The sequence below is a fragment of the Stomoxys calcitrans genome, chromosome 3 (assembly GCF_963082655.1).
Source record: "Stomoxys calcitrans chromosome 3, idStoCalc2.1, whole genome shotgun sequence".
Lineage (NCBI taxonomy): Eukaryota > Metazoa > Arthropoda > Insecta > Diptera > Muscidae > Stomoxys > Stomoxys calcitrans.
The window spans coordinates 95495816-95521355 of NC_081554.1; the positions used below are offsets into that span (position 1 = coordinate 95495816).

At 38.0% G+C, this 25540-nt stretch overlaps 1 protein-coding gene and 1 long non-coding RNA gene across 8 annotated transcripts in view; both read left to right on the forward strand.

Moving 5' to 3' along the window:
* Positions 1 to 25540, forward strand: part of LOC131995841 (uncharacterized) — a 205841-nt gene that overhangs the window by 33269 nt on the left and 147032 nt on the right. The gene's annotated exons all lie outside the window — the stretch shown is intronic.
* Positions 1 to 25540, forward strand: part of LOC106084861 (sodium-coupled monocarboxylate transporter 2) — a 72790-nt gene that overhangs the window by 32152 nt on the left and 15098 nt on the right. For all 7 annotated transcript variants that reach the window (XM_059365024.1, XM_059365019.1, XM_013248797.2 and 4 more), the window contains 3 exons: positions 4760 to 4872; positions 4933 to 5082; positions 5171 to 5330. In XM_059365024.1, coding sequence (XP_059221007.1) covers positions 4760 to 4872; positions 4933 to 5082; positions 5171 to 5330 — 423 coding nt within the window. The remainder of the gene's footprint in view (positions 1 to 4759; positions 4873 to 4932; positions 5083 to 5170; positions 5331 to 25540) is intronic.

The window sequence follows — 25540 nt, forward strand, 5'->3', positions numbered from 1 at the left end:
GAACTTATCCAAATAAGGAACAGCTGGAACTAGTTCTATCTCTTTTCTTCTTATAGTTCCATAGTTCCTTTTCTTTGCATGTATTTTCTTTTGCTCCCTTTTGTTTATTTGTAGACCATGCCATATTTTTCAGCTTCATACAACAACTAAATAAAAAGGTCAACTTTTTTAATGGACAACATCTGGGTACGTTGTGATTTCGGTGAAAGGAAAATAAATTGTTTATGGCAACCACATTAAATGAATGTGAATATTATTTTTTTTATTGTCAACAAATCTAAATTGTTTTGATGCGCTTCGATTCGTGTTTTTTTCAGCATCGAAACTTAATAATTGCTTAAAACAAAGTACATAAAATTAATTTTAAAATCAATTACATATACAGTCGAAATATTTGTATCTATATGTACATTTTAAGGTTCAAAACAAAATTCGAAGCTCTTTTTTGTTTGTATGAAGGAATCAAAAAAGGGGATCGCAAATGAAAATGGACCTAAAGAACTAAGAAAAGGAACTAATTCCTTTTGTGTAACGGAATCAAAAGGAGCGATCACTTAAAGGAACTAAAATGTCCACCTCTAGTCAAGGGGTCTAACACAACTTACATTTCCACATATAGAAATCGGATGACAAATACGCCTTTTATGGGCTCAAGACCCTAAATCGAGTGATTGGAGTATTTTACCACTACATCCAGCAATCTGGACCATATTCAATAAAAATGTCGTCGAGCCTTATACAACCTGCGTAGAGAAAAATATGAGTTTGTTGCAAATTTCAGCTCAATATCTCAATTTTCAAAGGTTTCGGAAATGGTGCAAGTTATATACAATTATTTTTTTTGTTTCTCTTTCGAGACGAGCTGAATTCAGACATTTATGTGACTCAAAGTAAAAATTAGAATATGTGCTTATATGGCAGCTATATTTACATATCTGTGAAGATATTCGGGTCGTATTAAGTAAAGGTATTCGAAGGCATTAATGTAACTCGTTTACCAATTCTTCCACAAGTCAGTTTTGGGTTATAATGAAATCGAAACCAAATTTCAGCCCCTTCCTAGCACCCCGCCAGGTTCTTCAATGATATTTAAATTGTTTTTAAAGTTGCTGTTATTAAAAATTTAATAAAACAAATAAGAGCGTGCTAAGTTCGGCCGGGGCTAATCTTATATATCCTCCACCATGGATCGCATTTGTTAAGTTCTCTGCGCGGTATCTCTTTTTAGGCAAACAAGGAATATTAAATAAGAACTGTTATGCTATTGAAGCTATATCAAGTTATAGACCGATTTGGACCAGGAATGCTGAACATTGTAGAAGTCATTGTGCAATATTTCAGTTCATTCGGATAAGAATTGCAAAATCGGGGGATAGGTTTATATGGCAGCAATATCAAGCTATTGATCGATTCAGACCATATTAGACACGTATATTGAAGGTCATGAGAGAAGCCGTTGTACAAAATTTCTGCCAAATCGGATGAGAATTGCGTCCTCTAGAGGCTCAAGAAGTCAAGATCCCAGATCGGTTTATATGGCAGCTATATCGGGTTATGTATCGATTTGCGCCATTCTTAGCACAGCTATTGGAAGTCATAAAAAACACCTCATGCAAAATTTCAAATCGGATGAGAATTGCGCGCTCTATTGGCTCAAGAAGTCAAGATCCACGATCGGTTTATATGACAGCAAAACCAGATAGTGAACCGATTTGAATCATACAGTTATTGGAAGTGATACCAAAATAATATGTCCAAAATTTCAGTCAAATCGGACGAGAATTGCGCCCTCTAGAGGCTAAAGAAGTCAAGACCCAAGATCGGTTTATATAGGGTCTCAGACGCATATTTCGAGGTGTTACAAACAGAATAGTATACTCCCATCCTATGGTGGAGGGTATAAAATATTAAAGTTCTTAAATTAGATTTTTGGCGACATATCAAATCGTGACGCACGTTATAAACTGTAATTTACTATAACATTATTCAACGTATTGTCAAATTTTCATATTTTTTTACTTTAAAAGAACACTCGAAGCTTAATGTCAAACAATATATGATTTGTAAATTTTTTGCCCTCAAAAATTAAAAAAAACATGCTTTTTGTGACGCACGCTACAACTCATGGACTTGACTTTACATGTCTAATATTTATATATCTAAAATATTAAACTTATTTATTTGTAGTTTGGTCCATCTATGTTAACTGTACTGGAATACACGAATACATAAAAATATCGTTGAGGTGTGATGAGCACTGAGGGGCAGCCTTGGCTGATGGGGTTAGGGGTGCCCTTTTCATTTGTTGTTGTTGTCATAGCGATGTGTTGTACACCGATAAAGGAATCCATTGGGTTAATCCGGTACGCGGACACATTCCGAATGTTGATTGTGGCATGTGGTGAGCTTCGCCGTGGACAAAAGCAAAGTTTATGGGTGGTACAAAATGGATATTCATTAATAAATAAACACTTTCCTAAGAAATACAATTACAATTATTGTAGCCACATTTTCATGTGGAGGTGGCGATCCTCGATCCCACCTCCTGCAAGTGAGCAAGCTAGTTCCGGTCCATATGACCGATCGCCGCGGGAACAAGGTGGCCATTGGATATTTAAAGGCGCCAAAACTCGTCTTGTCATATCGAGCATCAGAGGCACTCAGTATTTGTGCAAGAGTCGGAGCCGTCCGGCCTCTCACTGAGACTCGCCGCTCGATACCGCTGATTGTCCCCAAAGCCGTTGCAGCTACTCCATAAGAAGTAGCTGAAACGGCTTTGGACGCCCGATAGCTCGCAGCTAAACTTCTCATGACAGCAATGAACACCACACAAATTGGAGCTCAATGTTCCAGCCTGTGCTCCAGCTATTCCGTGCCGGGACCTCGTTTTAATCCTACGATGTATACAAAATGTACAGATAAATCTGTCTATGCATTTAACAGACAGATCTATCCAAGAGTTACGTATGTTTGTATTCGTACCGTCATTCAGACGTAAAAATAATAAATTCTCATATTTTCTTAAGTAGTTGAATATATGTACATATGTACAGCGGTCAAAAAAAGTATTCATCATTAGCAAAATTGATAATAAATTCACTTATTTTGGGTAATTGAAGAAAATTTAAAGTAAACAAATAATGCAGTTTTATGCAATAGTTTATTTTTCGTAATATGTTTTAAAATAAATTCAAAAAATAAATTTAATTAGCGCAAAAAATGCAATTTTATATAATAACACCAAAAACAGAACAAAAAAAGTATTCATCATTGATGTGCTATCATCAAAGTCAAATTCAAATATTATTTGGGAATCCCCCTTTTCTGTTTTATTTAGTAAAGGAGGCTTTGCCCTTGACAGCAAATATTTAATTTCATTGAAAATATAGTTTTTGTCAAAATGGGTCGTAAGCAAAACGAGGTTTCTGATGAGGTAAAAGTTTTGATAATAAAACACCACAGGAATGGTTTAACTCAAAAAACTATCAGTGAAATATTAAATAGACCACGATCTACTATACAATCCATCATCAGAAAGTGGACAGAAACGAAAACTGTTGACAATAAACCAAGATCTGGTCGACCAAAAGCACTTTCAGTTGGAGATGTGCGTTGGCTAGTGCGGCAAGTTCAGAAAACTCCGAAGACAAATGCGACCATTCTTCGTAAAAACACTATGGAATATTTAGGGAAGGAAGTTACTACACAAACAATTCGAAATACACTCAAAAGGCATAGTTACAGAGGAAGAACTGCACGTAAGAAGCCCTTTATAAATAAAATAAACCGAGTGAAAAGGCTAAACTTCGCAAAAATGTATGTAAAACAGCCCGAATCATTTTGGAAAACAGTCATTTTTGCAGACGAGAGCAAGTTTAATCTTTTTGGGTGCGATGGAAAGGTCATAGTGTACAGAAAACCAAATACAGAGCTTGAAGAACGAAACACAGTTGCTACTGTAAAACATGGTGGAGGTGGTTTAATGGTTTGGGGGTGTATGGCGGCTTCAGGAGCGGGAAATCTTGAAATTATTAATGGAGTAATGGATCATAAGTATTACATTGACATTTTAAAGAGGAATTTAAAAGATAGTGCTGTAAAACTTGGGCTTGGTAATAACTTTCAATATTATCAAGATAATGACCCCAAACATTCTGCTTTAAATACCAAGATGTGGATGCTGTATAACTGCCCCAAAGTCATTAAAACTCCTCCTCAAAGTCCCGACTTGAACCCAATTGAACATCTTTGGGAACATCTCGAACGCAAATTGAGAACGCGCAATTTTTCGAGCAAGAGTCAAAGGCAACAGGTGATAATGGAGGAATGGACTAATATAGACCAAAATATAACCGCTAAATTAGTCCAATCGATGTCAAACCGTTTAAAAGAAGTTATAAGACGCGGTGGTCGAATAACAAAGTATTAATTTTTTTAAATTATGTTATTTATTTTTTTGATTTTTTGCAATGATGAATACTTTTTTTGTTTAATTTTTTGTGTTCAGCTGTAAAATGGCCCTTTTTGTTCCAATAAATACTATTTTTTTCTTTAAAAACAATGAAATTGTGTACATATATATCACACAAGCACTACTGCATCATTAGTTTAATATGTTTTTATTCCAATTGTCTTTTGTAGACTTATTAAAAAAAAAACATTGAATGATGAATACTTTTTTTGACCGCTGTATGTAAGCTTTTATAAAAATTCACATTCTCCTTCTCAAAAATCGTCTTTCTTTTTTTATTTACTTCAGATGAGGGAATATCAAGATTTTGGTCAATTTCATTTTCATTGGGCCGACTATGTTGTTTTTGTGCTGATGATTGTTTTGTCCACGGGCACAGGCGTTTATTATGGATATTTCAAGTAAGACAAACATGGTGACTGGCGTCTCTTTTCTCCAATTTACCAAAAATTTCTTTAAAGAAAGGAAAAGACAGCTAAAAAACTACCCCATGCCGATGTGGAGGATGCTGCAAAGAGAACAACCGATTTTGGTTCCTCCAAAATGAATGAATATCTCCTGGGTTCGCGTAAACTGAAGATATTTCCCGTCGCCATGAGTTTGGTTGGTAGGTAAGTGAAATAAATTGTGTGTTTGTTTCAACAACTGTTGACCCTCTATTTTGTTTTTCGACAAATTTCTTTCCTGTTCTTTCAATAGCTATGTGTCAGGTGTTACTATTCTTGGTACTGTGTCGGAGATCTATAATTTTGGCACACAATATTGGCTAATTGTGGTGGCTATTGTATTAATGGCCATTGTTGTTTCCACCGTGTATTTGCCCGTTTTTGCTGCACTTCGTGTTGGATCTTCATATGAGGTAAGATATTATCGGCATTACCTTAATATGTTTAACATTGTATTTTTTATATACACAAATAAAAACGATTTCGCGCCATAAAAATGTGCGTCAATCAATGTGGCATGCATTAACCCATTGGATATAAAACAAAACAATAGTCAATGACATTTACAGGTAAACATGTGACATTTTTAAGAGAAGAAGAGGTTGGGGGTTAAGTGAATTCTTGAAGCTGCTTTGACAACAATAATTTTAAATTATTGTCCTACATACACTTTTCCTTTAGGAAAGTACTGACTTCATTCGCAGCGAAAGGGCCTATAACACCAACAAATTCAAACAACACAAAGCAAAGATAACAGTATTGAAGCATTGAAGAGATTGGTGCCCATTTCGTGAGCATTCAATTACATTTCCAATTAATATTAATTGAAGCGAATTTACACTGACGCAGCGATATGTCGCTACTGTTTTGTTCATAGAACTTAGTACAACTTCCTTGGAATGTGTTCGCATTTTCTTCGTCACCATTTTTATAAAATGCATTTTGACAGTTGTTCGGACGAAAAGTCAAAGTCAGTACATACTAGGATTTTTTCGTTAAGCCTAATATTGATTTCGACTTTTCACTCGAACAACTGTCAAAATGCATTTTATAAAAACGGTGACGACGAAAATGCGAACACATTCCGTAGAAGTGGTACTGAGTCCTTTAAGCAAAATACCAGCGACATGTCGCTGCGCCAACATAAATTTCGCTTCAACGAATCAAAATCTCCGGCGTTTGTCTATTAAATACAAATTTTCTCACTTAATATAAGGTTAGGTCAGTTTAAAAAGGAGGTATGGACTTTAATCCGCCCCATGCCACTATGGACAAACACTTAAGCCAGTCATGGGCTTGTTGTGCGCTCTAAATACTAAAAAGTAACCTCGAAATCCTTAATTATTTTCCATACCAAGCCCCTAAGTTAGTTCATGTCTGGTATTGTATACCCACCTAAGTACCGGTGTCTGTTAACCTCGAAAGCCGGAGGAACTGCTCTAACGTCACATCATCTTCCTCACATGCTCTACACATGCTATCACTTGCCGCATCGATTTTACATAAGTGAGCTCGTAGTCCTATGTGCCCCGTTATGACACTGAAAGCTTACTTTCTTTTAAAAATCTCGTCATCTTACGATCCGGATCTCCCTATAGGATTTTCGCCGTAATTCTATGTGTCCCGTTATGATACCGAAAGCTTACTTCCTTTCAACAATAGCCTCGCCTTTTCACGATCCGGATCTCCATTTAGGATTTTCGCCATCCTACCGACGGTTTCGTTGTTCCACATTTCTTAGACCACGCCCTTAACATAGACTTCGTCGACCCGAAAGGCTTCGGGTTATCCAAGTTTATTGACAGCAGGCCTTCACTGCCAAATCTGTTCCTTCATTCCCCCTAACTCTACTATGACCCGGCACCCACACGATGCGGATTGTGCCAACCTCAGAGAAGGCGTTTCGAAAAAAGATCTCAGTCCTTGGATCTTTTTTCGAAACTCCTAGGCCCACTCTGTCCTCAAGCTTTGATCCATCTTTATAGCATGATAATCCTGTTGGCAATACCAGAGTTCCGTCAATCCAAGACTGTGCCACTGGCAGCTGTGTCTCGCACTCGACTTCAATTGTCATCTCAGGTATCCGCTCGGAAACCTCATCTTATCCATCCGGTTTTCTATCGTCGCCTCGATTGTGCCGCGATGGTATGTGCTGTTCCCATCGTCTATCCATTCTCCCATTGCCTTTTGTCTAATAGCTGCCGTTGCTACCTCACACTTAACTGTATGTCAATGGGTCGGATATCTAGAATAGTCTACAGTGCCCTAGTGGACGTGGTCCTCATCGCTCCGCCTATGCCAAAACATGTTCTCTGAACCAGTGGAATTATCCTTACGTTGCACGTTCCTTCTGGAGTGACAGATGAGAAGTATGCCCCTGTTCCTTAGTGGAATGTTCATGGGCAAAATTTGCAATTTTTGCACGTTTTTCTCCATCGCAGTCCTCCAAACATTTGAGGCGCAAGTAAGTATTGGTCCAATCACGCTGCTTTAGATCTAGGGAACTATCCATTAATTCAATCCCCATTTGGAACATAACGGTCCGTGGATCAGTGTGTCGGTCCGCACATTGTTAAAAGCCCCCTCGATCTCAATGCATACCGCCAGTGTGTACGTTTTGACATTGAAGGATTCTTCTATTTTATGCACAAACTCGTGCAGGGCAGTATCCACCGACCTTCCCTTGACATAGGCATGCTGTTTGTATTTGAGCAGTTCGTTGGATGTCATACTCTTTATCATAGTATCCACAATTCGACTTTGGTGTCGCATAAGTTGCCTTGCCGGCCTTGGGTATAAATGCCACCCTTGCCTTCTGCCTGGCATTCGGAGTATATGGAAGTCCTAGGCACGATGTGAAAATAATGGGCAAATGGGGAGCCAAATAGTCGGCCTCCTTCTGAAGTAACCCGAACCTAAGGCCATCGAAATAGCAAAAATAGTTACACAATAAACGTTCACAAACCGCGAAATGTGATTGTAATAAAGGAAATGCTCTACTCAATTTGAGGAGTAAACCTCTGTGAAGTATTTTGCAATATAAATTAAAGCGCTATTACACGGCATGTAGATGTCTTATGACATGTCACTTATTGTATTCACATGAAATTGAAAATGTTTGTCAAAATTGTCAGTTTACACACGATTCATCATTTTGCTATCACGCCTGTATGTTATTATGTTAAAGTTGTGAGGAAGATGGTTAAATCATAAACTAGTGAAAACAATTTAATTTGGGGTTGCTTTCATTTAACTGACAACAAAAACAGCTGATTTTTTAATGTTTTTGTCAGAAGGAATAGAGCACGCTCTAATCGAAAAAAAATTACATGTGCTATTTTGAAAAGTGATTTTCATATGTTAGTTTCGTTTGTATCACACGACATGTACAACTCAACATGTGCTAAATTTGACATGTCATAAGACAACTAAATGCCGTGTAATAGAGCCTTTAGCAAACATATGCAATGTTCATAAATTAGAAATGAATGGCCACAAATTTTTACTCATTTAATTTTGAAAAATTTTATAAATAGCTGATATCAACCAGCCAGGAACCGATTAAGCTTATCGATTGGAAACAGATTAAATTAAAACTTAAATAATGGCTAGTACGACGCTTTAGAAAGAAATGTATGTCTGAGGTCTGTTGCTTCATTTGGTTATTGGTTGTGATGTATGTACATATAAGTAAATATTTATAAACCTTAAATTTCGCTGCCTGCTTGCGACTAAAATGACTACAATGGCAGTGAGATTCATGAAGGCCGCTTCAATTCGCTAACAATCTTAAAAATGGACTTTGTTCCATGAATGTATGAGATAGCGTGCTAAAAACAATGAATGATACCCCATCGCTGTGATATCTACGTCGATTTTCATTTGCACCTACATGCATACATACATATGGCAATATGCCGTTCAATTGGCTTTCTTCTACCAATTAAATGTATTGAATGAATAGGAGCGACGAGGGCATATCGTCATTATTGATTTCCTCTCATGTTTAGTACGCTGTGCTGTGCCATGCGTTTATTCTTGTGAAACTTTGTTTTTGTTCAAAATGACCAATTAATAGCATGAGAATGACACACTTTTGGGTTGTTTTATTCACCAGTCTAGCGGATTCGCCGGCTTATGAATATCTAAAACAATCTACCCGCTAAATGCTTTGTACTTTAACGTTGGCAGCACTGACACCTGAAATAATCTGAAATCATCTGAAATAATCAAAAAAGGGGTTTTCAAAAGCGACGATACAAAAGAAGACCGATAGGGACAGCAAACGACGCCATATTTTTTTTGCCGCTCTTTTAATGTTTCTCTTTAGTAAGGATTGCCATTTCATAATGCAAAGATATACGAGCCAACTGCAGAAATTCGGAGTCAGTGGTCTCAACGTTAAGAGCGCTACGTCCAAGGCTCATCATGAAGGCTACGTCAATAAGCATAATATGCTTTATTGGTCAGACAGCAATTCACACATACTCTATGAGTTTTCATTGTATCCGGAAAAAAATTGCGGAACTGGGGCAAACTTCTCTCATATTAATGAGTGTTGTCCGATTCAAGTTTAAGCTCAATGATAAAGGACCTCCTTTTTAAAGCCGAGTCTGAACGGCTTGCGATAGTGCGACACTTATTTGTGGAGAAATTTTCACAAATGTTGCCAGAATTAGGAGGGGATAACCACCGCTGAACATTTTTTATGATGTTCCCGCCAGATTCGAACCCAGGCGTTCAGCGTCATAGCCGGACATGCTAACCTCTGCGCTACGGTGGCCACCACGTTTAATTATAGAATAAATATGTTACGTTCTTCCTCTTTTAGTTTTGTCATTCAAATTGAATGATGACACCATCATTCAATTTGATAGTAAGCGACAATAAGATTAACCGCTTATCTAGTCGTGGATAACACTTTTCTCCATACAAACTATGCGAGGAAATCCGCTTAACGTGTAAATAAAACACCCCTTTTAATCATTTCGAACCTCAAAACTAGTTACAAATTTGATACTGTGTGATTACCACAATATTACAGGTGTGCACGTGAGTCGGGTCACGCGTGGGTCACGTGATTTTTGAGTGAGATCCAAATCCAATGACGTTATCGTGCGTGAGGGTGTGCGAGTGAAATAGGGGTTTGAATTTCCCAGCTTTCAACGATACGGTATTTTATCGTACAAATCGGTTAAAAGATGTATAAAAATGAAAAGAGCGAACAAATGGTTATGCAGGGCTGATACATTTATACAAAAATATTTGTACGTTCAAATCCTGTATGATTGAGACGAATGGAAAAAAAAATTTTGACTTCGTAGAAAATTATTTGTCAAATTGTTTTGAGATAGATTCCCAACATATTAAGAAATATCCCCAAAAATCCACAATTAAAATGTTTTTCCCCTAAGAAAATATCCTAAAAAATATATTTAAAAGTTTTCTTTCATAAAAAATTGGATTTATGCATTATAATTTTATTTTAAGTAGTAAAAACACTTCGTGCAATATTTCAACCGAAAAAATTGCGGCTTACAGGGGCTCAAGGTGTCAAATCGGGAGATAATTTTATTCGGTTCATATGAGAGCTATTATATCACGTTATAAACCGATTTGGACCATGAACTTTAGCCCAGTCGGATAAAAATTTGAGTTTCTAGGGGTTTAGAAGTCATGTCGAAAGACCGCTTTATATGGGAGCTATATCGAAATATGAACCGATATGGCCCATTTGCAAATGGACCAAAATTTGATTCGTTCCACCTCTATTTCGTGATTTCGGACGGGGAGACATGTATAGATCGACTTCGAATGTCAAGACTTTCAACAATATATGCACCTTATGAGGATGCACATCAATATTGTGATTCCATTGTTATACCACAGAAACAGAAAAAGGAAGATGGCTTCTAGTTCCTACCGTTGAGTATAAAAAGTTATCTTAGTATTTTGGGCGCCGCGACCTTGGCCGACTTAAAATTCTTAGAAACATTTTCAGCTTTAGTACAATGGACTAAAGCCTATATCTCCTGATGGACTAAATGCCTATGTAAATTATCTAAACTGTGGAAGTGTATAAATCTCATTTAAATGTGGTGATTAAATTCAATACACGTAGATAGTACTTAATTTGTTGAACAAAATTTGTATCTATGTTAGAAAAAACTTAAAACATCTAAAAGCGCAGGCAAACTTCACAGTTAAAATCACATGGCATAATACCCAGGTGATATAATTGCAAGACTTTCTCTATCAAATGGGTTTTTGTTTAGTTTTTCAAAATGACATAATTAAAACAAATTCGTTTGATTGCTTTTAGTTTACTGAACCGCAAACAAAATTTTCGAGCCGTTAAGTAGAAATTCCAAAAAAAATTTCCTAAAAACTCCCTTATAAGTTTTTTTCGCGGATAAAATACTACATGAGCTGTTATTTTATTCTTAGTTTTTTTATTTATCGTTCTTTCTCATGCCTCTCACTCCCGCCCCTGCCGACCGAGGAGGCCATCTCCCACTACGTTAGTTTGCGTACACCCTAGGAGGGTTAGGGTAATACTGTCCACGGAAATTTCACAGCCAGTAAAACACTTGAATTAGATCAACATACACGGTGCGTCTGAACCAACTTTAAATAAAAAGGTCTTACACCTGGAAAATTATTTGAGATTCTAAAACTTCAATGTTTATAGACGAGAAAAAAAAATCTGGAGAGATTTTTAAATAAATCCACATTGAAAATTCGTGCGTACGAAGTACGGTAAATTTTTTTTTGAAAACGAAAACTCAAATTGGAATAATTCTAAGAAAAAAAAAAAACGAAAACGAAGATATCTTAATAATTTTTTCTACGTTTTGTAGATAAAAGTGTCCTTAAATAAAAAAAAAAATAAATTCTGTCCGAATTTTTTCACAAAAATACCCATTTCAGGCAAAGATGGTTTCCAAATCGCTATTTTTTGTAAATTGGCTGTAGAAGCCACAAATATTTGAAGTATGCTTACTTACTTTAATTGGATATGACAGAATATTTGTTCCACTAGCCGAACGTAGAATAGCGTTCCAAGCGTCTCGATCTTCTGCGCTCATTCTAAAATCTCTGACACCAAGTTTCGAGGTGTCTCCCACAACTTGATCTTTCCATCGGGCTTTTGGTCTTCCCGGTTTGCGTGTACCACCGTGTTTGCCTTCAAAAGACTTCTTTGCTGGAGCTTCTTCATCCATTCTGACAACATGACCAAGCGAACGCAGCCGTTGTATTTTGATGCGTGTAACTATGCTATCGTCGTCATACAGCTCGTGGTTCATACGTCGCCTATATTCTCCGTTAACGCAAACTGGTCCATATATTTTACCCATGCTTCAGAACCATATAACAGCAGGGGTAGTATCAGTGTCTTGTATAGTGTAATCTTCGTCGAGAGGTGGCCTTTATATATTTGAAGTATATGAAGTAAAAAAAGCTACAGCCCAATTGGAGAATCTGGCTTTTGCATTTTGAAAACTCAAGGGTTTTTCCAATTTTTTAATAAAATATAGTCTATTTTACACTCATAGAAAAAATTTTGCTGAAAATACAATAGCAAACACTGCCTGCTGAAGTTAATTTTGCTGCTATTATAGCAGTAGTTCTGCTATTACAGCAATAGTTCTGGAATTTTAGAGCAGAAGGCTGACTGCTGAAAAATCTGTTGTGTGCTGAAAATGACTGCTGCTTAATTATGAAGGGGATGTTTGAAGAAACAATAAAATACAAATGTAAATGTGTGTCTCAATGAATGTTTATAATTACCACTGAATGTGTACTTTCCATAATCTTTTTTATTTAAATTTAAAAACAAAAGGCCATGTCAGTCATGACAAGAAATCATCTCTTCCAACAAAATTTCTAAAAAAATGCCTAAAGTAATCAAAACAAGTAAACGGCAAACATAGGGAATAGCATAACATTTTTTTGTCAGCAAATTTTGTTTGCTGATTTAGCTGACCGAAATGTTTACTAATACGGCAGGCCTATGTTTGCTGAAACGGCAATAATGTCTGCTTTCCCATTATTAGCTGACAAAAACTGCTGTTTTAACAAAAATGTTTGCTGTTTTGAATCACAAATTTGGTTAAGTGTGGGAATGCTTAATGCCTGGTTATGCCCTCGTAAACATACCGTAAATGTAGGAAAACGTGTCAGCTGTTTTGTTTTGCTTTATGAAAACACATGCCAACGATTACCGCACGTCTGTCGACCGTAACCAGAAAGAATTCAGTAAAAACAGAATTTTACGTTCCGTTTTCGTGCCAGCTGATAAAATTTGAAGTTTGAAGAAATTTCAAAACCAAAAATGTGTGTTTAGAAAACCACCATTCTTCTATTCTACGATTTCTTTTTGGAATTTATTGTTAATAATTAAGGTTGAATGGGTAGCCCACCATGAAAAGGTGGTCAGTCTGACCTGTTGTGAAAAGTAAATGAAAAAGTGAGACATATGTGATAATAATGAATTACAAGAAGAGAATAGGAGGAAAGGAGCTGCCGTATCCGCTAATCCATGTTAGCACTATGTCATGAAACTGGGATCTAATCAGGGATTCCACAAGAGCCCACTGCCTTGGGGGCTGCCATATACACCTACTGATTTCGACCCGGCACGAAATACTTGTAAGCACCACATTAGTTGAAAGTCTGAGCTCCATTTTGTTTGGTGGTCATTGTAATTACGAGAAGCTCAGGTTGCGGTTAGTGGATTGCTTCATATACGGAGTAGCTGCAATTGCAGTCGCGGACAATCAGCGGTATCGAAGGGAAAGTTTCAGCGAGAAGCCGCATTCATAGTGTCCAGTAGGGAACCTTGACTGTATTCTGTCTCCCCGTGCGGCTCAGGGCGGTGACTGTCGACCCATCTCCTCGTTGTTGAATGCCCTTTCAACATTCGAGAAGGCCGCCATCGCGTACTCCCTCAGATGGAGAGACGTCTCAACTTCTTGCATCGCTGCATGCAAGGTCTACTCCGACCTGCCCTTGAGTTATGGCTAAAGTTTTCGACGTCTTCACTTCTCTTTCACTTTCAAGTCTTTTTTGTTAATAAAAAATTTTTTTGTTTGAAATATCAAATGCTACGTTTTGTAATAAGCATAATTGCCTTTAACATTTACTATACAATTTTTCTACATTTGCACTACATTTATGAGAGCATAACCAGGCCTTCAAAAACGTGCAAGCGAACGTCTGTCGACACAACAACATTTTAGGTTCTGTTCTCGTATCAGCTGATAAAATTTGAAGTGTGAACTGAAATGTGTATTTAGAAAACTGCTAGTCCCATTCCACAATTTCTATGTGTAATTTTTTACAATTTATTGTTAATGTTTCAGGTTTAGGTTTGCCCACTACGAAAAGGTGAGTTTACTCGGAGCCAAGTCTGGTCCATTGTGATACCTTAGTGAGAAAGAGAGTGTGGGCCAAAAAGTAAAAGAAAAGTGCAATATATGTAGGCGAAAAAAGAAGAAATTACAGGAGAGTCCGTCCTCGAGTTTCGCAGACTGTAAATCTCTTCCTAGAAGTTCTTTTGCGGCTATAGTTATAGCACAGACTTTTGCTTGTAAAAAGGAACACCCGCCAGACGGTTTCACCGACAAACCGATGTTGTGTGCCTCGGAGGATACCCCCAATCCATTCCCTGACTCCATCTTGGAGCCAACTGCGAATATCGTCTGAAGACGGGAGTCTAAAGAACTGCAACTTATATATCCGATTAAACAGGATATTTCTTCTTTATATTTATGACACATTTTACATTTACGATACATTTACGAGAGCATAAGCATACATTTTTTGTTTAAAATGAGATACACAAACAAAAGTTAGTTTTTTTTTGTCTGCAGGGCGAACGAACGCCTACATTCTACGATGACAAACAGGCTATGAATAACTGGTGGAAGATCATTTAAGTAGATGAAGTAAAACGATTCGACTGAGAAATAAACATGTATGCCCTTAGTTAAGATGCTATCAGACGGCACGTACTTTTTATATATCAATACAATCACTATGGCAAATAATCTTTGAATGTTGAACACATAGTCGCAAAAAATATGTTAAATTAAATGCCTGGTTATGCTCTCGTAAACATTCCGTAAATTTAAAAAGGCAATTATGCTTATTACAAAACGTAGCGTTTGACATTACGAATAAACAAGGCATAAAATTATCAATATTATGAACAATAAAAACGGGGGAATGACGCCGGAGAACTTTAATGGGGCACAACATACATAACTCAAGGGCAAGCTGGAGGAGTACGCGATGGCACTCTTCTCGGATAGCGAGGGAGCATATCACAACGTAGAGATATGGTCGATAGTCACCACTTTGGAACGCCGGGCGTTAAACCGAGTGTCCCTGCTACCTGACAGGATTATCAACGCGAACTTCGGAGATAGTGTGGTCAGAAAGCAGACGAGAAGAGGAGCGCCTCAGGGAGGGGTGTTCTCGCGAATTCTCTGGAACCTCGTGATAAACCAAATTTCGTTGGATCTCATGAGAGATGGCGTGAGATTGATGGCATCGGTAGACAACATCGTACTACTGCATATGCGGACGACGTCATACTGCAATACGATTAGCGAGATTACGGAGAGGTCACTAGGAAAACTGTCGAGATGGGCTAAGAGAAATGACTTGAGGATGACTCCAGGAAATACAAAGTTGAGTTATCGGATTTTAGACCCAGTTTTTGGACGGGATCATCCTGCATTCGAAACTGTATTCAAAACGGAATACAGATGAATGGGGCACTTTGGTTTTTACCGAATTCTGCTTTCCGGTTATGGTCGAAAGACGTTCGGTAATCGTTTGTATGTGAAAAAGTTATTTCGCAACGAATTTCAGCATTAAATTGAAGACATTCATTGTTGAAGTTGGTTTGTAGAGACTTTACAGACAAAATAATTGCAATTTTGTGAATTTTCAAAAAATTATATTGTTGAGTTAGTTTTTAGAATACCATGTAGCACACTAGACTCCCATGCCATTCACGATTTGCAAACCCAGGGTCGAATCTCCCGGCCGGTCAAGACATTTTTATATGTTATTAGTTGTCTTTGAAATTATTTTAGAAAATTCGAACCAAAAATATGCATTTCGTAATAAAAAAAAAACACTTTCTAAATGCTTTCTACAATTTTTTCAATTGCATTTAATTGAAAAACTTATTAGTACGCAAATCTCCGTTAATAAACCAGGCCTTAAATGTTGAAATTGTAATTTATTCAGTTAAAGCGAGCAAAAATAAAAAAATACAGTATTAGGACTGTTCCAATTTTCACGGAAATTTGTGATTACAAATCGTAAGCAATTCGTGCGATGCATAGGTTGATTCTCCGGTTTCCGTGCGATATTCATCACCACCATCATTGATGATAAAATGCAAAGTGAAAAACCAATTTTGTCACACCACCATTTCTTATTCTGACAGACACAATTCCGTGCACGCGCATTTTTAGTAGCTGTTAAAAAATGGCAAGATCATGACAACAGACCAAAATTTAATATAAAATGCCTTTCAAAGGCCCAAAAGCATTTTCTGAATAGAAAAAAGTTAAAATATGTTCCAAATCTAATATTCGTTTATATTTGGTATACGATAGATGAGCATAGAGTTTAACACCACTAACTGCATTACTTTGTGTTAATGTTGCTGGCACTGGCTATACACAAGTGCAAGGTGTAAAAGTGTGAGACCAAAGCCCCTTAAATAATATATGAGGATATAGAAAGATAGCTCATGTGTAATTATAATGCTTCTCAATTTGCTGTTTTGTCTGATGATGAAACTATATGTGTGTATGACAAATACCACAGATATGACTCAGGAGGAAAATATTTGAAATTAACACATTGAGTGCCAAGGGGTTTTGACGAAAACCTTCCCAGGAAGCCATTTTCACCTAATAAAACCTCAAAAATCATCCTAGACCCATGCATGATTGTACAAAAATATTCAGTAAAGGATTCTTCAGTTAAAAATCGCAACAAATTTCACTCAGTGTCATATATAAAAGAATTATATAATAGAACTAAGTAAAACCCAACGACGGGTTAGGTGTCGTACGGTTACGAATGACGTGGCACTCAATAGGTTAATCTTTTGACAATGATATTATTCGCCCAAAAATTTCCTTAAATAGCCAATTACACAACATTGTTAAACTTCTTTTAGGGTCCTGCCTACTCTGATGTTTTACCGGACCAAGATAGATTGCAAGTTAACCGAGTACCAGCAAAAAAAAAACAGCAAACAATTTTTAACACATTACTTTTGTTATTATAAAAATTAATTATTTAATGATTTCGTTACAAGAGCTTTTTGAATGTTGAGTATTAATTCATTTATTTCCATTAACAATTATTATAAGCAAGGAAAAACGTGTTAAGTTCGGCCGTGCCGAACTTTGGATACCCACCACATGGATATATTAATCAATTTATTTTCTTATAACTCCCCTACCATATTCATAGTTATATCTAAATAGGGGCTGGTACGGATCATATTTTATTAAGGTCGGAGAACTCTTATACAATTAACACTTTCGGCGAAAACAGGCAATAGATCCACTTTTTATGGGATTAAGATCCTAAATTGGAAGATCAGTCTATATGACAGCTATAGCTATATAGTCTGATCTGGTTTATATGTGGGTCGGTTGTCAGAAGGCTTAAAACAACTCACTGTTTCAACTTTCAGCGATATCGGGTAGTAAATAAAGCTTTTGTGGATTTTAGACCCTTTATCGACAGATCGGCCTATATGGCAGCTATATATAAATATGGTCCGATCCGAACTATATTTGAGTCAGATGTCGGGAGGTCTAAAAATACTCACCGTTTTAAATTTCAGCGAAATCGGAAATCGAACCAAAAGGATGTATATGTGCTAAATTTCAGCTCAATTTTTGGATGGTGTAGAGTGATTACAATAGACGGACGGACAGACACACGGACATCGTTGAATCATCTTAGAATTTTACGACGGTCCGAAATATATATACTTTGTAGTGTCGGAAATTGATATTGCGATGTGTTGCAAACGGAATGACTAAATGAATATATCCCCAATCCTATGGTGGTGGTTAAAAAAATACTAGAGTTAAATGTTATTGCATAGAAGTGTACAACAATATGTCACTTTACTTGAACATTATCCGTAATGTCTCCTGTCCCGAGCTTTCCGAAAAATCGAGGTCTGAGTGTATTTAAAACTTAACTTTTCCGTGGGCCTCACTAAATGTTTAACAAGACTAATATGCTTTTACTTCTTTATCAGATAGACGACAGTAATTTGTCTTTTGGCCCAAATATAAGTTTATGGACAATGTTACTGTTAGATAAAAAAGCAATCAGACGAATTTAATTAACACAATATAAACATTAATAAAACAATAACAAACATTATACAATTGTATCGCTCAGAAAAATGTGTTCGAAAATTAAACCGATAACTGTATGATGAGATTTAATTGCGGACTATTGAAGCCGGCAAAATGCAAAATGCAAACAACAAAATAAGATGCATGGTCACAAGAAGCTTTGAATAGACTAAGGAAACTTACTTTACTTTAATTGTTCATTACAGTAGGTGTTGATTTGTCCTTCTCGGGTCTTTTCCAGTATTTGGCGCAGGGTAAATAACTGGTCTATGGTGTATTTACCAAATCCAAAGCCACACTGATAGTTCCCAATTGACACATACAGTCTTGTCTCCTTTCTAGTGAACCGGACATAGCATGCTGAGGTTCCAATCATCGGGTATGCGTTCTTCTCGTTTTAAACAGTTCAGCCGGCAACCCATCGGCTCCTGCTGCCTTATTGTTTTCCAGCTGGGTTACTGCTATATGGATCTCGTTCTGACTAGATGGTACACATGCTATACCATCATCAGGTATTGGTTCTGTGGTATACTCATTGTCACCATCATCGGATACCAGCAGCTGGGAAAAGCGATTTTTCCATTTCCATTTTTTATACCCACCACCGAAGGATGGGAGTATATTCATTTTGTCATTCCGTTTGCAACGCATCGAAATATCCATTTCCGACCCTATAAAGTATATATATTCTTGATCAGCGTAAAAATCTAAGACATCTAGGCATGTCCGTCCGTCTGTCTGTTGAAATCACGCTACAGTCTTTAAAAATAGAGATATTGAGCTGAAATTTTGCACAGATTCTTTTTTTGTCCATAAGCGGTTAAGTTCGAAGATGGGCTATATCGGATTATATCTTCATATAGCCCCCATATAGACCGATCCGCCGATTTAGGGTCCTGATTTGGATATAGGTCCTGATTTGGATATAAATAGCTGCCATATAGACCGACCCACCGATTTAGGGTCTAAGGGCCATAAAAGCCACATTTTTTATCCGATTCCGCTGAAATTTGGGACACTGAGTTGTGTAAGGCCCTTCGACATCCTTTGTCAATTTGGCCCAGATCGGTTCAGATTTGGATATAGCTGCCATATAGACCGATCCTACGATTTAGGGTCTTAGGCCCACAAAAGCCACATTTATTATCTGATTTTGCTGAAATTCGGGACAGTAAGGTGTGTTAGGCCCATCGACATCCTTTGTTAATTTGGCTCAGATCGGTCAAGATTTGGATATAGCTGCCATATAGACCGATCCTCCGATTTATGGTGTTAGGCCCATAAAAGCCACATTTATTATCCGAGTTTGCTGAAATTTGGGACAGTGAGTTATGTTAGGGCCTTCGACATCTTTCTTCAATTTGGCCCAGATCGGTTCAGATTTGGATATAGCTGCCATATAGACCGATTTCTTGATTTAAGGTTTTGGGCCCATAAAATGCTCATTTATTGTCCGATGTCGCCGAAATTTGGGACAGTGAGTTAAGTTAAGCCCCTTGATATACATCTGCAATATAGCACAGATCGGTCCAGATTTAGTTTTGCTGCCATATAGACCGATATCTAGGTTTTAGGTTTTGGGGCCATAAAAGACGCATTTATTGTCCGATGTCGCTGAAATTTGAGACAGTGAGTTTAGTTAGGCTCTTCGACGTCCTTCTTCAATTTTGACCAGATCGGTCCAGATTTGAATATAGCTGCCATATAGACCGATCTCTCGATTTAAGGTTTTGGGCCCATAAAAGAGGCATTTATCGTCCGATTTCGCCGAAATTTGGGAACATTGCTTTGTGTTAGGCTCTTCGATATTTTTGTGCAACTTGGCCCAAATCGGTCCAGATTTGGATATAGCTGCAATGTAGACCGATATCTCGATTTAAAGTCTTTGCCCCATAAAAAGCGCATTTATAATCCGATTTCACTGAAATTTTACACAGTAACTTATGTTAGGCTTTTCGACATCCGTATCGTATATGGTTCAGATCGGTTAATTTTTAGATATAGCTACTGTACTTATTAGTATTTGGTCTAAATCGGAACATATTTTGATATAACTGATATGGGACATAAGGTATGAAATTTTCACCGAATTTTTATGAAAGGTGGTTTACATATATACCCGAGGTGGTGGGTATCTAAAGTTCGGCCCGGCCGAACTTAACGCCTTTTTACTTGTTTCCTAGACTTCATTCTGGCACCTGAACATCGCGATTCGCTCTAACTCACGTCCTTCCACCTCCTTCTTCCTGCGGAAGAGACGTTTTTCCTTTCTTCTTTTCTCCCGATACTTCTCCTTCGCCTGGCGCTTTGCTACCGGCTGTTATGTTGCCCTGTATGCCGCACTCTCGGCTTCAAAAGCTTTTTGACACTCCTGGTTGTACCATGGTTTCCTTGGGGGAGGTTTTTGGTAGCAAAGTACGGGCGTTGGAGCTCTTTCCATGGTGTGGACAATGGTTTGCCATTGCGCTGCTATACTATCGGGACAGGAATTGCTTTCTTCAAGCAATTAGGTCAGCCGAGTGGAGTATGCCGTTGCCACCTGTTGTGTTTGCAACTTTCCGACATCCAGCTTCCGAGCAATATCAGATCGTATTTTCTCGCCACAGTAAGACGTGTTCGTTCGAACCTTTGCTGCAACCAGATATTGGTCCGAACCGATGTTTGCCACTCGGATCGATCGTACATCTAGCACGCTGGTGAACGCCTTCCATCTATCACAACATGATCTATTTGGTGTTTGATCTGGTGTCAGCCATGTGGCCGTGTGAATCCTTCGATGTTGGAATCTGGTGCTGCTAACTACAATGTTCTTTGCGGCGGAGTCTATTAGTCACAATGCATTATCGGAAGTTTCTTCGTGTGGGCTAAATTTTCCGACTGTTGGACCAAAGATATTTTTTCTTCCATATTTTCGCATTAAAATCTCCCGAAACGATTTTAATAACATGGGCAGCGATCATATTCTCTTTCTAGGCCCTCGTAGAAAATATCCTTGGTCTGTTCGTCCTTGCCTTCCGTTGGGGTATGGACGCAAATAAGGCTGGTATAGAAGAATTTGACCCTTATGCGGATTGTGGCTAGCCTCTCATCCACCAAAGTAAACCTAGAGACAAGGTGTTTCAGTCTCCGTTTAACCACAAATCCACAGCCAAATTCAAGCCATGTTTCATGACAGCTTTAATATAGGGCATCACCTCTAGGTGTTGTTTTGGAGCTCTCCTGAGTCTGCTCTGTATTTCTCCAATACATCCGCCAGTGCGTATTTTGCGCTCTCTTTATAAAGAGAGCGGACATTCCATGTGCAAATATGCAAATCATGATCCTTAGAACGTTTGCGGGGGTCGTCGACATAGGGGGATCCGTTTTTATTCTTCCATCTTTTTAACGTTCTACAGGTGAACTCGTGGTACATTTTAACTCACTACCTTTAACGGACGTTTTTGTCCACAGTTAAGATGAACGAAATCCAAGATAAGCCTGGATTTTGCCAAGTTCAAACCAACCAGAACCGTTGCTTGGTTTCCAACATCCTCAAGTCATCAAGGAAATATGTATTATAAAAAAATTCAAATATCAAAAAATTAACAAATAAAAATTTCAAAAAAAAAATCAATCAACTAACCGCCAGAGACCTTAAGATTCATTACTCGCATATATTGTATTTTACAATTAACATCAAAATCTAAGCTGATTACGTTATTGAAAAGTTCATGTGTAAGAAGTCGATTTAATTATGTACCTTTATCTCTTCTAGTTTGTTTTGTTAAAAAAAACAACCTGTCTGATAACCCCTGTCACCTGAACGGAGGGTTATTTTCAATAATGACATCTAACAAAGAACAACCCCATGACGCAATTGTCTGGACTTCCTTAGACACTATGGCGGTTGTTAATATTCGTTAGATTGGTATTTGATTAACGTTTAGAATCTTACGTTTAGGTTCTTCCGACTGCTGATGTATGTACGTAACTCAAAAAGTAACTTTCAATCTCGGGTAAAATACGCAGATAATGCAAGAGTCACAAATTTTAGCTAACATGAGGAAAAAACAAAAAGTTAATTAATTACATACAGTTGATTAATCACATTCAGTTAATGCACTCACGACAAAAATTATATTCCAAAAGTTTATATGTTTTCAAAACATTGCAAATTTTTCCACGAACTTTCTATTAAGGAAAGGTGGTACTTATCTCTTATCAATAAGTACCGTCCGATTCAACTTTAGGCTAAATGATAAGGTGCCTCCTTTTTAGAGTTGAGTCCGAACGGATAGCTGCTTGGCGACACCTCTTCATAGAGAAGTTCTATTTGGCACAAATGTCGCCAGCATTAGTAAGGCGTAGCCACCACTGGAGTTTGAACCCTAGCGTTCAGCGTGATAGGCAGACATGCTTACCTCTGCGCTACGACGGCCTCCACGTGTACAGATATATATCCCGAATATCTTACACACAGAAAAAAATATTTACTTAAATATATCCAATCAAAGATGGTATGATTGTTAATATTTTACATTAAAATTCTATTTTGCATTGAATCATGACATGTGGTTGGTAAAAAAAGTTTTTCAACAAATTTTTAATTGCACGAATTAAAACTATTATTTAAAAGCATAAACTGTATGTATCTGTTTCCATAAAAAGCAAGATCATATAGAGTTCTCTTTCACACAGATGTAATCCGGATAGAAGTGCAAATGAGCCCAAAAAAAGCCAAAAAAATTCAATTTATGTAGCGATAATTTTCTTTTTGGTCTAGCCACGCCACTTTATGTCTGTATGTGATAAGAGCTAAACATATATTTGACTCATTCGCACTTCTTTTCGCATTACATATGTTGTGATTAATTCGTACAATTAAGAAGAATACGTTCAACGTTTGCCTTATTTACCAATCACTTGGCGTGATATTAAAAAATACGGAAAGATTTTTAAAAGTCAGTTCCATGTTTAAACTGTCAAACTTATGTCTATATTTTTTTCTGTGAAGACAGCAATAAAAAAGCCAATCACGGTTAAAAAGTTAACTTTTGCCCACGCAACAATGTATAAACTAAAATATTTTGTCAACCAATGAGATCCATGTAGTTGTACCCTCACCGCTTGACATTTTAATTGGTTTTTTGTTTGTCAAAAGTTACTATTAGATAAAGTTACTGACTATCTCAAAGTTGTGGTTCCCAACTTTCTCCATGTTCTTTATCTGCTCGGTTGTGCAAGGCTTTTTGGGAGTGGAAACCATCCATTTCGTCTTATCTCCATTTACTGCCAGACCCATTTTCACTGACTCTCTTTCGATTCTTTCAAAGGCTGCAGTTACTACTTCCGGTGACCGACCTATGATATCGATATCGTCGGCATAAGCGAGTAGCATGTGCTCTCTTGTGATTAGTGTGCCATATCTATTTACTTCTGCATCTCGTATAATCTTCTTCAGCAGCATATTAAAGGGATCACACGATAGGCTGTCTCTTTGTCTGAAACCTCGTTTGGTATTGCATTGTTCGGAGAGATTCTTTCCTATTCTTACTGAGGAACGCGTATCAGCAAGTGTCATCCTGCAGAGTCTTATTAATTTTGCAGGGATACCAAACTCAGACATGGCTTGAAATACCTTTGAACGTAAAGGAGTATCGAAAGCGGCTTTGTAGTCAACAAAGAGGTGGTAGGTGTTGATTTGTCCTTCTCGGGTCTTTTCCAGGATTTGGCGCAGTGTGAATATCTGGTCTAGGGTGGATTTACCTGGTCTAAAGCCGCATTGATAGGGCCCAATTATCTCATTGACTTTAGGTTTTAATCTTTCACACAGTACGCTCGAGAGTATCTTGTATGCGATGGGGAGGAGACTTATTCCTCTGTAGTTGGCACATTCCGTCTTGTCTTCTTTCTTGTGTACGGGACATAGTATGCTGAGGTTCCAATCATCGGGTATGCGTTCTTCTAGCCAGATTGCGCAGATAAGCTGATGCATACGCCTTATCAGCGTGTCGCCTCCGGTCTTAAATAGTTCAGCGGGTAACCCGTCGGCTCCTGCTGCCTTGTTGTTCTTTAGTCGGGTTACTGCTACTTGGACCTCATTCTGCCTAGAACATTCTATACCATCATCAGGGATTGGTTCTACGGTATTCTCTTCGCCTCCAACATCGGAACATTCATTCTGCGGAATAAACGTTTCTCCTCTCTTCTTTTCTCCCGATACCTCTCCCTCATGATCTATATGCCGCATTCTTAGCTTCAGTAGCATCTCGACACTCTTGGTCGTACCAAGGGTTTCTTGGAGGAGGCTTCAGTGGCAGTTTCCATGGAGTGGGCAATAGTTTGCCACTGCGACATTATATCATCGGAACAAGGAGTGCTTTCATCAAGCAGTTGAGTCAGTCGAGTAGAGTATGCCGCTGCCATTTGTTGTGTTTGCAGCTTTTCAATGTCCAGCTTCCGTGCATTGTCACGTCAAGGTAATGATCCGAATCTATATTCGCTCCAAGATCGATCGTACATCAAACATGCTGGATGAATGCTTTCAATCTATCACAACGTGATCAATTTGGTTTCTCGTGTTTTGATCGGGTGACAGCCATGTGGCTTTGTGGATATTTTTATGTTGAAATCTGGTACTACTAACTACCATGTTTTTTGCCGCGGCGAAATCTATCAGCCTCAACCCATTACTGGACGTTATCTCGTGGAGGCAAAACTTTCCGACTGGTGGACCAAAAATGTCTTCCTTCCCTATTTTCGCATTAAAATCTCCCAGAACGATTTTAATATCATGGGCGGGGCAGCGGTCATATTCTCTCTCTAGGCGCTCGTAGAAAATATCCTTGGTCTGCTCGTCTTTGTCTTCCGTCGGGGCATGGGCACAAATAAGGCTGATGTTGAAGAATTTGGCTTTTATGTGGATTGTGGCTAGCCTCTCATCCACCGGAGTATAGCAGGAGGCTAGGTGTTTCAGTCTCCGACTAACCACAAATCCACAGCCAAATTCATGCCTCGTGTTATGGCAGCTATAGTGTTGTGGTGACGCCATTCCCAGTCCATCGCACTTCCTGTAAGGCGGTTATATCTGCCTTGTACTTCTGTAATACATCCGCCAGCGCGTATACTGCACCTTCTCTATAAAGAGTGCGGACATTCCAGGTGCAGATCCGCAAATCATGGTCCTTTTTTCGTTTGCGTGGTTCGTCATCGTTGGGGGGTTCGTT